Here is an 18,564-nt window from a genome sequence, read left to right on the forward strand (position 1 = left end):
CAGAATATCCATCAGCCAGTCCCTGATGTTAACACAGTATATCCACCACCCAGTCACTGATGTTAACACAGTATATCCACCAGTTTGTCCCTGATGTTAACACAGTATATCCACAAGTTTGTCCCTGATGTTAACACAGTATATCCACCAGCCAGTCACTGATGTTAACACAGTATATCCACCAGCCAGTCACTGATGTTAACACAGTATATCCACCAGTTTGTCCCTGATGTTAACACAGTATATCCACCAGCAAGTCACTGATCTTAACACAGGATATCTTCCAGATAGCCACAGATGTTAACATGGTATATCCACCAGCTGGTCACTGATGTTAACACAGTAATATCAACCAGCTACTCCCTGATGTTAACACAGTATGTCCATCAGTTTGTGGCTGATGTTAACACAGTATATCCATCAGCTAGTCATTGGCATTACCATAATATATCAACCAATTAGTAATGGGCATTAGCAGTAACATGGGTCACCAGCAGTAACATGATATATCCACCAGCTCCTCGCTGATGTTGACAGAGTATATCAACCAACTTGTCACTAATGTCAACACAGGATATTCACCAGCTAGTCATCAACATGAACACAGTATATCCACCAGCTAGTCACTGACAGAAACACAGTATATCCACCAGCTAGTCACTGACAGTAACACAGTATATCCACCAGCTAGTCACTGACAGTAACACAGTATATCTGTTGGTAAGTCACCAGTTTCAATGTGATATCAACTCACATCAATGACATATCTGCTCGGCAGTCACTGATGTCGACTTCCTCCAGCAATCTTTGATATCAACAATACATTAACCAGTAATGGCTGAGATCAACATTGGTGTATCTACAGAATGCTGCCTGTCCTGTCCAGATTCTTCCTGGTAAGTTCCTGTGTGACTACCGTACTGCACTGTGATCAATAGCAGACTCATCAATGATCAGTAAGTCTATGTGATCCAAGTGTAACAGATGTGACTGTGAGACCTGTGCCAGGTGGAAGACAGGAACAGCCTCCACTAAAGCAAGGAGTGCCAGTGTGTGAGTCGTCCAGGAGGTAAACCAGAATATACAGTGTGTGGGTTGTCTGATTCACCAGCACATGGAGCTGCGGCCCAGCTCGGATTACACATATTGCACAAGCATCTGTCTGCCTGTTAACAGATGATCATCCCACAGCAGAGCTCTACACAGAGAATATTCCACACACAGAGGGTAGTGTTCGTGTTATAGGATAACAACATTATATACACCAGCATCACTTCCTCTACACAGAGAACACTCCACACACAGAAGATAGTGTTGGTGTCACAGAACACCAACATTATATACACCAGCATCACTTCCTCTACACAGAGAACACTCCACACACAGAAGATAGTGTTGGTGTCACAGAACACCAACATTATATACACCAGCATCACTTCCTCTACACAGAGAACACTCCACACACAGAAGATAGTGTTGGTGTCACAGAACACCAACATTATATACACCAGCATCACTTCCTCTACACAGAGAACACTCCACACAAAGGGGATAGTGCTGTGTCATAGGATGCCAATATTATATACACCTGCATTACACCCTCTAAATAGAGAATTCTCCACACACAGGGGGTAGTGTTGGTGTCACAGGATGCCAATATCATATACACCTGCATTACACCCTCTAAATAGAGAATTCTGCACACACAGGGGGTAGTGTTGGTGTCACAGGATGCCAATATCATATACACCTGCATTACACCCTCTAAATAAAGAATTCTCCACACACAGGGGGTAGTGTTGGTGTCACAGGATGCCAATATCATATACACCTGCATTACACCCTCTAAACAGAGAATTCTCCACACACAGGGGGTAGTGTTGGTGTCACAGGATGCCAATATCATATACACCTGCATTACACCCTCTAAATAGAGAATTCTCCACACACAGGGGGTAGTGTTGGTGTCACAGGATGCCAATATCATATACACCTGCATTACACCCTCTAAATAGAGAATTCTCCACACACACGGGGTAGTGTTGGTGTCACAGGATGCCAATATCATATACACCTGCATTACACCCTCTAAATAAAGAATTCTCCACACACAGGGGGTAGTGTTGGTGTCACAGGATGCCAATATCATATACACCTGCATTACACCCTCTAAATAGAGAATTCTCCACACACACGGGGTAGTGTTGGTGTCATAGGATGCCAATATCATATACACCTGCATTACACCCTCTAAATAGAGAATTCTCCACACACACGGGGTAGTGTTGGTGTCATAGGATGCCAATATTATATACACCTGCATTACACCCTCTAAATAGAGAATTCTCCACACACGGGGTAGTGTTGGTGTCATAGGATGCCAATATCATATACACCTGCATTACACCCTCTAAACAGAGAATTCTCCACACACACGGGGTAGTGTTGGTGTCATAGGATGCCAATATTATATACACCTGCATTACACCCTCTAAATAGAGAATTCTCCACACACACGGGGTAGTGTTGGTGTCATAGGATGCCAATATTATATACACCTGCATTACACCATCTAAATAGAGAATACTTCACACACACGGGGTAGTGTTGGTGTCATAGGATGCCAATATTATATACACCTGCATTACACCATCTAAATAGAGAATACTTCACACACACGGGGTAGTGTTGGTGTCATAGGATGCCAATATCATATACACCTGCATTACACCATCTAAATAGAGAATACTTCACACACACGGGGTAGTGTTGGTGTCATAGGATACCAATATCATATACACCTGCATTACACCATCTAAATAGAGAATACTTCACACACACGGGGTAGTGTTGGTGTCATAGGATACCAATATCATATACACCTGCATTACACCATCTAAATAGAGAATACTTCACACACACGGGGTAGTGTTGGTGTCATAGGATACCAATATTATATACACGCCAGCATCATGTCCTCTACACAGAGAATACCACCACTGTAGGTCCACCACCAAACATGTCATCTATATAAGAATACCACCACTGTAGGTCCACCACCAAACATGTCATCTATATAAGAATACCACCACTGTAGGTCCACCACCAAACATGTCATCTATATAAGAATACCACCACTGTAGGTCCACCACCAAACATGTCATCTATATAAGAATACCACCACTGTAGGTCCACCACCAAACATGTCATCTATATAAGAATACCACCACTGTAGGTCCACCACCAAACATGTCATCTATATAAGAATACCACCACTGTAGGTCCACCACCAAACATGTCATCTATATAAGAATACCACCACTGTAGGTCCACCACCAAACATGTCATCTATATAAGAATACCACCACTGTAGGTCGTCCACCACCAAACATGTCATCTATATAAGAATACCACCACTGTATATACACCAGCATTATGTCCTCCACAGAGTGTACCATTACTGTATGTACACCAGCAATATGTCATCTATATAGAATACCACCACGGTAGGTCAGGGGTTCAAAATTTTTTTTAAAAGCCACTTGCCACAGGGCAAGTGACTTCAAGAAAGTAACTTGCCCTGACTAATTTTCCACTTGCCCTGATTGTTACGACATAATTGTGATGATATTGTGAAAGAATAAATCAACATGGTATTTGATGTTATTGTTTACTGTTTGGACGTCTTTTTTCTCTCTTTACAGGTAATAATTGGCACTGTTTTTATACAGAACAGTCTCTGACTCTCATATTGTTGAAACGTAATTTAAATCAATACCAGTATGATTACTCTAAGGCTTTATGCATCTCTGGACTGGTGGCGGACTTGAAACAGTGTGCATATGGCAAAGATATGCCTGCTTGCTCGTGAAGACCATGTTTCAATACCTCTTCAAAATTTTTCAATGGCAACAGGCCCTTTACTACATCCAACACTGACAATTCCAGCTTGTGTACTACACAATGAACAGGTACAACGTAAGGAGCTTCTCGTGTGATCTTTCCTGCAACTCCAGAACGGTTACCCATCATAACAGATGCACCATCAAAGTTTGCAGACACTAGTTTGGGCCCCTCACAGTCATGTGATACAAGCTTTTCATAACTAATATCATTCATTTCAAGAGCAGTTTTTATTCCACCCAACACCTCATCAGCAGTAGCATGATCTAGAGTTACAACTGCAGCATGGAATGAAACTGGAACACCATGGCTTACATAACGAATAAACACAGTTTCCTGTTCAAGAATTGCCGAGTCAGTACTCCCATCACTAAGAATGGATACATAGTTTGCTTCATTAATATCTGATTGGAAGTCTTTTTTCAAACTATGTGAAATTGCTTGAATAAACTTGCTCGCACCATCAATGTTTCTGTAATTATGCCCTACGTCCACACCAACCCTGTCAAGCAAGTCTAAGTGCATTGCAAAATCACTTAGTGGTTTTCCTTTGCTGGCAATGAGAAATGCTGTCACAAACAGTTTCTCAATTTGATCGTAATTCTTCTTGTCCATGTTTTTAAAACACTTCAAAAGTTTCCCGTCTCTCTCTACTTTATCGCAGCTTGCCCCAACCTCCAAATCACCAGTTTCACCGCTATGAATATAATATGACAAACACTCGGCATGAACGGCTGAACTGTCATGGATTTTCAGATATTCTACTCTGAATTTTGAACACCCACTGACAAAAGTGTTCTTTACCCCATGTCTCGTGGATACAGACGGAAATCGCGCACAATATTCACAAGTCATAATGTCTTTTTCTTCGTTGTAAAGTAACCACGGCCATTTTGAACACCAAGACTTCTGAAACTGTCTACACCGTTTCTCGTTGTCGTACTTTTTATCTTTAGATTGTTTGGTGCACACGGGGTAGTGTTGGTGTCATAGGATGCCAATATTATATACACCTGCATTACACCCTCTAAATAGAGAATTCTCCACACACACGGGGTAGTGTTGGTGTCATAGGATGCCAATATCATATACACCTGCATTACACCCTCTAAATAGAGAATTCTCCACACACACGGGGTAGTGTTGGTGTCATAGGATGCCAATATTATATACACCTGCATTACACCCTCTAAATAGAGAATTCTCCACACACACGGGGTAGTGTTGGTGTCACAGGATGCCAATATCATATACACCTGCATTACACCCTCTAAATAGAGAATTCTCCACACACAGGGAGTAGTGTTGGTGTCACAGGATGCCAATATCATATACACCTGCATTACACCCTCTAAATAGAGAATTCTCCACACACAGGGAGTAGTGTTGGTGTCACAGGATGCCAATATCATATACACCTGCATTACACCCTCTAAATAGAGAATTCTCCACACACAGGGAGTAGTGTTGGTGTCACAGGATGCCAATATCATATACACCTGCATTACACCCTCTAAATAGAGAATTCTCCACACACGGGGTAGTGTTGGTGTCATAGGATGCCAATATCATATACACCTGCATTACACCCTCTAAATAGAGAATTCTCCACACACGGGGTAGTGTTGGTGTCATAGGATGCCAATATCATATACACCTGCATTACACCCTCTAAACAGAGAATTCTCCACACACACGGGGTAGTGTTGGTGTCATAGGATGCCAATATTATATACACCTGCATTACACCCTCTAAATAGAGAATTCTCCACACACACGGGGTAGTGTTGGTGTCATAGGATGCCAATATTATATACACCTGCATTACACCATCTAAATAGAGAATACTTCACACACACGGGGTAGTGTTGGTGTCATAGGATGCCAATATTATATACACCTGCATTACACCATCTAAATAGAGAATACTTCACACACACGGGGTAGTGTTGGTGTCATAGGATGCCAATATCATATACACCTGCATTACACCATCTAAATAGAGAATACTTCACACACACGGGGTAGTGTTGGTGTCATAGGATACCAATATCATATACACCTGCATTACACCATCTAAATAGAGAATACTTCACACACACGGGGTAGTGTTGGTGTCATAGGATACCAATATCATATACACCTGCATTACACCATCTAAATAGAGAATACTTCACACACACGGGGTAGTGTTGGTGTCATAGGATACCAATATTATATACACGCCAGCATCATGTCCTCTACACAGAGAATACCACCACTGTAGGTCCACCACCAAACATGTCATCTATATAAGAATACCACCACTGTAGGTCCACCACCAAACATGTCATCTATATAAGAATACCACCACTGTAGGTCCACCACCAAACATGTCATCTATATAAGAATACCACCACTGTAGGTCCACCACCAAACATGTCATCTATATAAGAATACCACCACTGTAGGTCCACCACCAAACATGTCATCTATATAAGAATACCACCACTGTAGGTCCACCACCAAACATGTCATCTATATAAGAATACCACCACTGTAGGTCCACCACCAAACATGTCATCTATATAAGAATACCACCACTGTAGGTCCACCACCAAACATGTCATCTATATAAGAATACCACCACTGTAGGTCCACCACCAAACATGTCATCTATATAAGAATACCACCACTGTAGGTCGTCCACCACCAAACATGTCATCTATATAAGAATACCACCACTGTATATACACCAGCATTATGTCCTCCACAGAGTGTACCATTACTGTATGTACACCAGCAATATGTCATCTATATAGAATACCACCACGGTAGGTCAGGGGTTCAAAATTTTTTTTAAAAGCCACTTGCCACAGGGCAAGTGACTTCAAGAAAGTAACTTGCCCTGACTAATTTTCCACTTGCCCTGATTGTTACGACATAATTGTGATGATATTGTGAAAGAATAAATCAACATGGTATTTGATGTTATTGTTTACTGTTTGGACGTCTTTTTTCTCTCTTTACAGGTAATAATTGGCACTGTTTTTATACAGAACAGTCTCTGACTCTCATATTGTTGAAACGTAATTTAAATCAATACCAGTATGATTACTCTAAGGCTTTATGCATCTCTGGACTGGTGGCGGACTTGAAACAGTGTGCATATGGCAAAGATATGCCTGCTTGCTCGTGAAGACCATGTTTCAATACCTCTTCAAAATTTTTCAATGGCAACAGGCCCTTTACTACATCCAACACTGACAATTCCAGCTTGTGTACTACACAATGAACAGGTACAACGTAAGGAGCTTCTCGTGTGATCTTTCCTGCAACTCCAGAACGGTTACCCATCATAACAGATGCACCATCAAAGTTTGCAGACACTAGTTTGGGCCCCTCACAGTCATGTGATACAAGCTTTTCATAACTAATATCATTCATTTCAAGAGCAGTTTTTATTCCACCCAACACCTCATCAGCAGTAGCATGATCTAGAGTTACAACTGCAGCATGGAATGAAACTGGAACACCATGGCTTACATAACGAATAAACACAGTTTCCTGTTCAAGAATTGCCGAGTCAGTACTCCCATCACTAAGAATGGATACATAGTTTGCTTCATTAATATCTGATTGGAAGTCTTTTTTCAAACTATGTGAAATTGCTTGAATAAACTTGCTCGCACCATCAATGTTTCTGTAATTATGCCCTACGTCCACACCAACCCTGTCAAGCAAGTCTAAGTGCATTGCAAAATCACTTAGTGGTTTTCCTTTGCTGGCAATGAGAAATGCTGTCACAAACAGTTTCTCAATTTGATCGTAATTCTTCTTGTCCATGTTTTTAAAACACTTCAAAAGTTTCCCGTCTCTCTCTACTTTATCGCAGCTTGCCCCAACCTCCAAATCACCAGTTTCACCGCTATGAATATAATATGACAAACACTCGGCATGAACGGCTGAACTGTCATGGATTTTCAGATATTCTACTCTGAATTTTGAACACCCACTGACAAAAGTGTTCTTTACCCCATGTCTCGTGGATACAGACGGAAATCGCGCACAATATTCACAAGTCATAATGTCTTTTTCTTCGTTGTAAAGTAACCACGGCCATTTTGAACACCAAGACTTCTGAAACTGTCTACACCGTTTCTCGTTGTCGTACTTTTTATCTTTAGATTGTTTGGTGCAAACCTCGGCTTCGGTGTCATCACCCAAGGCCTTCCTTTTCACCCCTGTGTCCGACTGTAAAAAACTGTCCATCAGTTTCTGTGACATGTTTTTTTTTTCATAAAACACGAGGCAGTCGTCTGCTATTCAGCCGCGGTCTGACAGTTCACTCAAACGTGCCTGCCGGCTCTCTTGTCAGTGATTGGTCAGTTATTTATAAAAATGCTCGCTTCAGTTTCCAATAGCTTTACTGCGAGGCCCCGATCGGGGAGGGATAAATAGCAAAGAAAGATAACTCTAGTTTATTATCATTGCGAAAGTTCCCTCATTTTGCTCTCGTATCGTCTCACATTTACCTGTTGGAACCGTAAGCATTGCAGTAATTATCAGGTAGCCCATGGGCAAGTAAGCTATCATTATTTATACGCCCGAAATGAAATCTGCCTTGTCCCGGGCGTCGGGCGATGGGATTTTTGAACCCCTGTAGGTACACCAGCAATATGTCCTCTATATACAATATCACCACTGAAGGTACACCAGGAATATGTCCTCTATATAGAATACCACCACTGTATGTACACCAGCAATGTGCCCTCTACATAGAATGCCATCAATGCTTGTACACCAGAAATATGTCATCTATATAGAACATGACCACTGTATGTACAGCAGAAATATGTCCTCTATACAGAATGCCACTAATGCACGTACACCAGCAATATGTCATCTATATAGAACATGACCACTGTAGGTACACCAGCAATATGCCCTCTATATAGAATACCACCACTGTACGTACACCAGCAATATGCCCTCCATTATGTACCTTTACTGTATGTACACTAGTATAGAGTCCCGTCAATGGTCCCTTTATAATATCATTAAAATTATACCTGAATAACGAACTCGTGAGTAGCGAATTAACGGTTATAGCGAACTGATTTCCTGACCCCAAGCCCAATCAACGATGTGAGTAGCGAACTCACTCAGTGTCAGCTCAGTGTCAACTCAGCGACTTAGCGGTATACATCAACCTTGTGGGCGGTGAATCAACATTGTTTAACCTCGTTGGCGGTGAATCAACATTGTTTAACCTCGTTGGCGTTGAATCAACATTGTTTGATAGTCATTAATTAATTAACAAAAGAAACATATCGTGTTTAAAAGCTTGACTGATACACAGATCTTCAGTTCGCTCTCGTCGCTATGGCAGGCAAACGTAAAGCTATCACCTTTGACACAAAGCTTCAGATAATCCAGGCTGTAGAATCAGGATTAAGATCGAAGACAAACATCGCTCTCAACTTTGGCATTCCGAAATCAACACTCAGTTCCATTAAAAATCGCAACTCGATACTGGCAAAATGTGTCTCTAGTGATTTCAGCCCCGCCCGCAAGAAGTTACGAACTGCAAATCACCAAGATGTGGAAGATGCGCTCTAAAAATGGTTTCAAGGAGCGAGAAGTGAAAACATTCCCTTGAGTGGTCCCATGTTGCAGACTAAGGCAAATGAATTGGCATCCAAGTTAGTCATTTAGATTTCAGTTGCAACAGTGCTTGGATTGACAGGTTCAAACAGAGGCATGGTATCGTATGCGGGGAAAGTGCATCAGTTGACCCCAACCTCGTCAATGATTGGCTGAAAACTCGTCTACCTGGCTATCTTGAGGAATACAAACCTGAAAACATTTTTAATGCTGACGAAACTGGCCTCTTCTACAAAATGAAGCCAAACAGAACGCTTCATTTCAAGTCGCAAAAATGCAGTGGTGGAAAAAATTCTAAGGAGAGGATAACATTGTTGGTAGCAGCAAACATGACTGGATGTGAAAAACTTAAGCTGTTAGTCGTCGGAAAGTCAGAAAAGTCTAGATGCTTGAAGAATGTGCGCACCTTGCCAATATGGCGGTCAAACGTGAATAACGAACAACGGATATAGCGAACTAAATCCCTTGGTCCCTTGGAGTTCGTTATATCCGTGTTCTACTGTAGAACATGACCACTGTAGGTACACCAGCAATATGTCCACTATATAGAATACACCAATGGATGTACACCAGCAATATGTCCTCTATATAGAATGCCATCAATGCATGTACACCAGCAATATGTCAAATATATAGAACATGACCACTGTAGGTACACCAGCAAGAACAGAGGTTCTTAGGAAGATATGAGAAGTAACCACTGTGGGAAGAGAATGACCAGAAATATGTAATTGATGTGGAGAAAGGCAACTAAGGGTCCCAAGAGGAGAGCCCATTTCTTGAACTATAAGTGTTGTATTTTCGTGGCAGGAGCTATATATTTCTGGTACTCATTGAACCATCTATGTTTTCTCAAGGTCACAAGTACAAAAATTAGGTTAAAGACCCACCAAAAACCTGTCTCTTTCTCAAAATCACATGTCAAAATGTCAAAAAAAAGACCAAACACCTGTCTGTTTCTCAAGGACACAGTGATGCTGTACAAACCTTTCACATCCTAGTCAGGCTGTACTAACTCTCCACACCCTAGTGACGTGTACTGACCTTCCACACCCAAATCAGGCTGTACTGACCCTCCACACCCTAATCAGGCTGTACTGACCATCCACACCCTAATCAGGCTGTACTGACCCTCCACACCCTAGTCAGGATGTACTGACCTTCCATACCCTAGTCAGGCTGTACTAACCCTCCACACCCTAGTGACGTGTACTGACCTTCCACACCCAAATCAGGCTGTACTGACCCTCCACACCCTAATCAGGCTGTACTGACCATCCACACCCTAATCAGGCTGTACTGACCCTCCACACCCTAGTCAGGATGTACTGACCTTCCATACCCTAGTCAGGATGTACTAACCCTCCACACCCTAGTGACATGTACTGACCTTCCACACCCAAATCAGGCTGTACTGACCCTCCACACCCTAATCAGGCTGTACTGACCATCCACACCCTAATCAGGCTGTACTGACCATCCACACCCTAGTCAGGATGTACTGACCTTCCATACCCTAGTCAGGCTGTACTAACCCTCCACACCCTAGTGACGTGTACTGACCTTCCACACCCAAATCAGGCTGTACTGACCCTCCACACCTTAATCAGGCTGTACTGACCATCCACACCCTAATCAGGCTGTACTGACCATCCACACCCTAGTCAGGATGTACTGACCTTCCATACCCTAGTCAGGATGTACTAACCCTCCACACCCTAGTGACATGTACTGACCTTCCACACCCAAATCAGGCTGTACTGACCCTCCACACCCTAATCAGGCTGTACTGACCATCCACACCCTAATCAGGCTGTACTGACCCTCCACACCCTAGTCAGGCTATACTGACCATCCACACCCTAGTCAGGCTGTACTAACCCTCCACACCCTAGTGACATGTAGTGACCCTCCACACCCAAATCAGGCTGTACTGATCCACACCCTAGTCAGGCTGTACTGACCCTCCACACCTTAGTCAGGCTGTACTGACCCTCCACACCTTAGTCAGGCTGTACTGACCCTCCACACCCTAATCAGGCTGTACTGACCATCCACACCCTAATCAGGCTGTACTGACCCTCCACACCCTAGTCAGGATGTACTGACCTTCCATACCCTAGTCAGGATGTACTAACCCTCCACACCCTAGTGACATGTACTGACCTTCCACACCCAAATCAGGCTGTACTGACCCTCCACACCCTAATCAGGCTGTACTGACCATCCACACCCTAATCAGGCTGTACTGACCATCCACACCCTAGTCAGGATGTACTGACCTTCCATACCCTAGTCAGGCTGTACTAACCCTCCACACCCTAGTGACGTGTACTGACCTTCCACACCCAAATCAGGCTGTACTGACCCTCCACACCCTAATCAGGCTGTACTGACCATCCACACCCTAATCAGGCTGTACTGACCATCCACACCCTAGTCAGGATGTACTGACCTTCCATACCCTAGTCAGGATGTACTAACCCTCCACACCCTAGTGACATGTACTGACCTTCCACACCCAAATCAGGCTGTACTGACCCTCCACACCCTAATCAGGCTGTACTGACCATCCACACCCTAATCAGGCTGTACTGACCCTCCACACCCTAGTCAGGCTATACTGACCATCCACACCCTAGTCAGGCTGTACTAACCCTCCACACCCTAGTGACATGTAGTGACCCTCCACACCCAAATCAGGCTGTACTGATCCACACCCTAGTCAGGCTGTACTGACCCTCCACACCTTAGTCAGGCTGTACTGACCCTCCACACCCTAGTCAGGTTGTACTCACCCTCTAGATTGGTGCTGATGCTGGCCCCAGCATCGCAGGGTTCCTCCCCCTCCTGGTACTCGCACTCACTGTCCTGCATCGCCAGCTGGATGTGGGAGAGGACATCCTTCATGTTGGATGCCTCATTCTCCAGCTTCGTCAGGTGACTCGAGTTGTCCTGCAACTCTCTTCTCAGGTGGGAGTTCTCGGACTTCAGACATTCCACCTGCTTCAGCAGCTCGTCATATGACGACAGTGACATGACGGTGGAGATATGACCTCGTATCACATGCTGAAATACAGATATACCACAATATAAGTCTAATATGATGGGTTTATGACCTTATGTCACATGAACTCATGTCAGATGCTGAAATACATAGAAATGCCAAATTGAAATTAGATTTTGGACAAACTCAAACATTGTGACACTGATCCCTAAAGTACAGTGTTCCCAGAAATTATTGAGAAAATCTTTGTTTTTTTTCTAATGATGCTAAGATTGGAAAAAGGGCCTTCACTATGCACTAAGCATACTAAATAAGGGAGACAACTCTTAAAGGCTTAGAAGGCAGCTCATTACATCAAGAGTTATCTCCCTTGTCTGAGCAGACGGCTTCCTGTGTTGACATGGTAGAATTTACAGCAAGAGAGAAAAGAAAGCTCATTCTAGATGATTTTGAGAAGGGTGAGGCTGATGCTAAAGTGTTAGCTTGTAGACATGGTATTCCTCTGTCTACAGTATACAGAACTTTGAAGAATATTCAAACAGGAACCGGGATAGAGCACAAAGCAGGGGCAGGTCGGCCTAGGAAATTCAGTGTTGTGGATCGCCGAAGACTTGGGCAGATTGTGAGTAGGGGCAAATTGAAAAGTGTTGAGAACATCAAAAATGAAGTGATTAGCAGAGGAAGTCCTCAGGTATGCAATGAAACAGTTAGGCAGGAATTACAGAGACTTAATTGGGTGAAAAAACGTGGAATTCCCTCGCCGTTGATGAAAGATGCACAAAAGGAAAAACGTTTTAACTGGTGTCGGGCTCATGAAAATCAAGTTTGGGATAATGTTTTCTTTTCGGATGAAAGTTCTGTTTGGCTTTTCCCTAATTGTGTGAAAATTTGGACCAAAGATACTGTCAAACCTATCTACCAGCGACCAAAACATAGCCCGAAGTTTCACATGTGGGGTGGCATATCGGCTCGCGGAGTGACGCCATTGTGTGTTTTCACGGGAAACTTGACAAATGAAAGATACGCTGACATTCTAAATGGTCACCTTCTTCCGACAGCACAAACATTGTATGAAGATGATTGGATTTTCCAGCATGATAATGACCCAAAACACACTGCACGCTACACAAAACAGTGGTTGTCGGGCGAAAATGTTCAAGTTTTAGACTGGCCCAGTTACAGCCCAGACCTAAACCCAATTGAGAATGTGTGGGGAGTCATGAAGGACAGAATAAACCAAAAGGGGCTGAGAAATATTGAAGATATGAAGGCCGATGTTGTCCAATATTGGGATACCCTGTCACACGATTACCTACAAACTTTGATGGGTAGTGTGCCTAGGCGTATTCAGGCATGCATTGCTGAGCGAGGAGGTCTAACAAAGTACTAAAACAAGACTGAGGCTGTAAAAGGATGATGTTTTAACATGTTTATGTAAGTAAAACGCCAGAAGTTAATAAACGTAATGAGTTACATGACGCAACATGATTCTCAATAATTTCTGGGAATACTATAAGTACATTGATCCTGTGCTGAGACATATTTCTGAATATTGATAAGAAATTGAGAATCTACTGCCACAGAATCAGTCTGCAAACATCACTATCAGTAAGATATGTATGAGGTCCAGGTTCATGTCTACCATCAGGTGGACTATGGTCCAGGTTCATGTCTACCATCAGCTGGACTATGGTCCAGGTTCATGTCTACCATCAGCTGGACTAAGGTCCAGGTTCATGTCTACCATCAGGTGGACTATGGTCCAGGTTCATGTCTACCATCAGGTGGACTATGGTCCAGGTTCATGTCTACCATCAGTTGGACTAAGGTCCAGGTTCATGTCTACCATCAGCTGGACTAAGGTCCAGGTTCATGTCTACCATCAGTTGGACTATGGTCCAGGTTCATGTCTACCATCAGTTGGACTAAGGTCCAGGTTCATGTCTACCATCAGCTGGACTAAGGTCCAGGTTCATGTCTACCATCAGCTGGACTAAGGTCCAGGTTCATGTCTACCATCAGTTGGACTAAGGTCCAGGTTCATGTCTACCATCAGCTGGACTAAGGTCCAGGTTCATGTCTACCATCAGCTGGACTAAGGTCCAGGTTCATGTCTACCATCAGGTGGACTATGGTCCAGGTTCATGACTACCATCAGCTGGACTATGGTCCACGTTCATGTCTACCATCAGGTGGACTAAGGTCCAGGTTCATGTCTACCATCAGCTGGACTAAGGTCCAGGTTCATGACTACCATCAGCTGGACTATGGTCCACGTTCATGTCTACCATCAGGTGGACTAAGGTCCAGGTTCATGTCTACCATCAGCTGGACTAAGGTCCACGTTCATGTCTACCATCAGGTGGACTATGGTCCAGGTTCATGTCTACCATCAGGTGGACTATGGTCCAGGTTCACGTCTACCATCAGGTGGACTAAGGTCCAGGTTCATGTCTACCATCAGCTGGACTAAGGTCCAGGTTCATGTCTACCATCAGGTGGACTATGGTCCAGGTTCATGTCTACCATCAGGTGGACTATGGTCCAGGTTCATGACTACCATCAGGTGGACTATGGTCCAGGTTCATGACTACCATCAGCTGGACTATGGTCCAGGTTCATGACTACCATCAGCTGGACTAAGGTCCAAGTTCATGTCTACCATCAGGTGGACTAAGGTCCAGGTTCATGTCTACCATCAGCTGGACTAAGGTCCAGGTTCATGTCTACCATCAGCTGGACTAAGGTCCAGGTTCATGTCTACCATCAGCTGGACTAAGGTCCAGGTTCATGACTACCATCAGGTGGACTATGGTCCAGGTTCATGTCTACCATCAGGTGGACTATGGTCCAGGTTCATGTCTACCATCAGGTGGACTATGGTCCAGGTTCATGTCTACCATCAGCTGGACTAAGGTCCAGGTTCATGTCTACCATCAGGTGGACTATGGTCCAGGTTCATGACTACCATCAGCTGGACTAAGGTCCAGGTTCATGTCTACCATCAGGTGGACTAAGGTCCAGGTTCATGTCTACCATCAGCTGGACTAAGGTCCAGGTTCATGTCTACCATCAGCTGGACTAAGGTCCAGGTTCATGTCTACCATCAGCTGGACTATGGTCCAGGTTCATGACTACCATCAGGTGGACTATGGTCCAGGTTCATGTCTACCATCAGGTGGACTATGGTCCAGGTTCATGTCTACCATCAGGTGGACTATGGTCCAGGTTCATGTCTACCATCAGCTGGACTAAGGTCCAGGTTCATGTCTACCATCAGGTGGACTATGGTCCAGGTTCATGTCTACCATCAGCTGGACTAAGGTCCAGGTTCATGACTACCATCAGGTGGACTATGGTCCAGGTTCATGACTACCATCAGCTGGACTAAGGTCCAGGTTCATGTCTACCATCAGGTGGACTATGGTCCAGGTTCATGTCTACCATCAGGTGGACTAAGGTCCAGGTTCATGTCTACCATCAGGTGGACTATGGTCCAGGTTCATGTCTACCATCAGGTGGACTATGGTCCAGGTTCATGTCTACCATCAGGTGGACTATGGTCCAGGTTCATGTCTACCATCAGCTGGACTAAGGTCCAGGTTCATAACTACCATCAGCTGGACTAAGGTCCAGGTTCATGTCTACCATCAGCTGGACTAAGGTCCAGGTTCATGTCTACCATCAGGTGGACTAAGGTCCAGGTTCATGACTACCATCAGCTGGACTATGGTCCAGGTTCATGACTACAATCAGGTGGACTATGGTCCAGGTTCATGTCTACCATCAGCTGGACTAAGGTCCAGGTTCATGACTACCATCAGGTGGACTATGGTCCAGGTTCATGACTACCATCAGGTGGACTATGGTCCAGGTTCATGACTACGATCAGCTGGACTATGGTCCAGGTTCATGACTACCATCAGCTGGACTATGGTCCAGGTTCATGTCTACCATCAGGTGGACTATGGTCCAGGTTCATGTCTACCATCAGGTGGACTATGGTCCAGGTTCATGTCTACCATCAGCTGGACTAAGGTCCAGGTTCATGACTACCATCAGCTGGACTAAGGTCCAGGTTCATGTCTACCATCAGGTGGACTATGGTCCAGGTTCATGTCTACCATCAGCTGGACTAAGGTCCAGGTTCATGACTACCATCAGGTGGACTATGGTCCAGGTTCATGTCTACCATCAGGTGGACTATGGTCCAAGTTCATGACTACCATCAGGTGGACTATGGTCCAGGTTCATGACTACCATCAGGTGGACTATGGTCCAGGTTCATGACTACCATCAGGTGGACTATGGTCCAGGTTCATGACTACCATCAGCTGGACTATGGTCCAGGTTCATGTCTACCATCAGCTGGACTATGGTCCAGGTTCATGTCAACCATCAGCTGGACTATGGTCCAGGTTCATGACTACCATCAGCTGGACTATGGTCCAGGTTCATGACTACCATCAGCTGGACTAAGGTCCAGGTTCATGTCTACCATCAGCTGGACTAAGGTCCAGGTTCATGTCTACCATCAGGTGGACTATGGTCCAGGTTCATGACTACCATCAGGTGGACTATGGTCCAGGTTCATGTCTACCATCAGGTGGACTATGGTCCAGGTTCATGTCTACCATCAGGTGGACTATGGTCCAGCTTCATGACTACCATCAGGTGGACTATGGTCCAGGTTCATATCTACCATCAGCTGGACTATGGTCCAGGTTCACGTCTACCATCAGGTGGACTATGGTCCAGGTTCACGACTACCATCAGCTGGACTATGGTCCAGGTTCATGACTACCATCAGGTGGACTATGGTCCAGGTTCATGACTACCATCAGGTGGACTATGGTCCAGGTTCATGTCAACCATCAGGTGGACTATGGTCCAGGTTCATGACTACCATCAGCTGGACTATGGTCCAGGTTCATGTCTACCATCAGGTGGACTATGGTCCAGGTTCATGACTACCATCAGCTGGACTATGGTCCAGGTTCATGTCTACCATCAGGTGGACTATGGTCCAGGTTCATGACTACCATCAGCTGGACTAAGGTCCAGGTTCACGTCTACCATCAGGTGGACTATGGTCCAGGTTCACGTCTACCATCAGGTGGACTATGGTCCAGGTTCATGTCTACCATCAGGTGGACTATGGTCCAGGTTCATGACTACCATCAGCTGGACTATGGTCCAGGTTCATGTCTACCATCAGCTGGACTATGGTCCAGGTTCATGTCTACCATCAGGTGGACTATGGTCCAGGTTCATGACTACCATCAGCTGGAGTAAGGTCCAGGTTCATGACTACCATCAGCTGGACTAAGGTCCAGGTTCATGTCTACCATCAGCTGGACTATGGTCCAGGTTCATGTCTACCATCAGCTGGACTATGGTCCAGGTTCATGTCTACCATCAGGTGGACTATGGTCCAGGTTCATGTCTACCATCAGGTGGACTATGGTCCAGGTTCATGTCTACCATCAGGTGGACTATGGTCCAGGTTCATGACTACCATCAGCTGGACTATGGTCCAGGTTCATGTCTACCATGAGGTGGACTATGGTCCAGGTTCATGTCTACCATCAGGTGGACTATGGTCCAGGTTCATGACTACCATCAGCTGGACTATGGTCCAGGTTCATGTCTACCATCAGGTGGACTATGGTCCAGGTTCATGACTACCATCAGCTGGACTAAGGTCCAGGTTCATGTCTACCATCAGGTGGACTATGGTCCAGGTTCATGTCTACCATCAGCTGGACTATGGTCCAGGTTCATGTCTACCATCAGGTGGACTATGGTCCAGGTTCATGACTACCATCAGCAGGACTAAGGTCCAGGTTCATGTCTACCATCAGCTGGACTATGGTCCAGGTTCATGTCTACCATCAGCTGGACTATGGTCCAGGTTCATGACTACCATCAGGTGGACTATGGTCCAGGTTCATGACTACCATCAGGTGGACTATGGTCCAGGTTCATGTCTACCATCAGGTGGACTA

The 18,564-nt window shown here is 44.6% G+C and overlaps 1 protein-coding gene across 1 annotated transcript in view; it reads right to left on the bottom strand.

Moving 5' to 3' along the window:
- Positions 1-18,564, bottom strand: part of LOC137269970 (adenomatous polyposis coli protein-like) — a 92,794-nt gene that overhangs the window by 42,538 nt on the left and 31,692 nt on the right. The window contains exon 3 of the mRNA XM_067803799.1: positions 12,348-12,618. Coding sequence (XP_067659900.1) covers positions 12,348-12,588 — 241 coding nt within the window. The 5' untranslated portion in view covers positions 12,589-12,618. The remainder of the gene's footprint in view (positions 1-12,347; positions 12,619-18,564) is intronic.

The sequence above is a fragment of the Haliotis asinina genome, unplaced genomic scaffold (assembly GCF_037392515.1).
Source record: "Haliotis asinina isolate JCU_RB_2024 unplaced genomic scaffold, JCU_Hal_asi_v2 scaffold_21, whole genome shotgun sequence".
NCBI classification, from domain to species: domain Eukaryota; kingdom Metazoa; phylum Mollusca; class Gastropoda; order Lepetellida; family Haliotidae; genus Haliotis; species Haliotis asinina.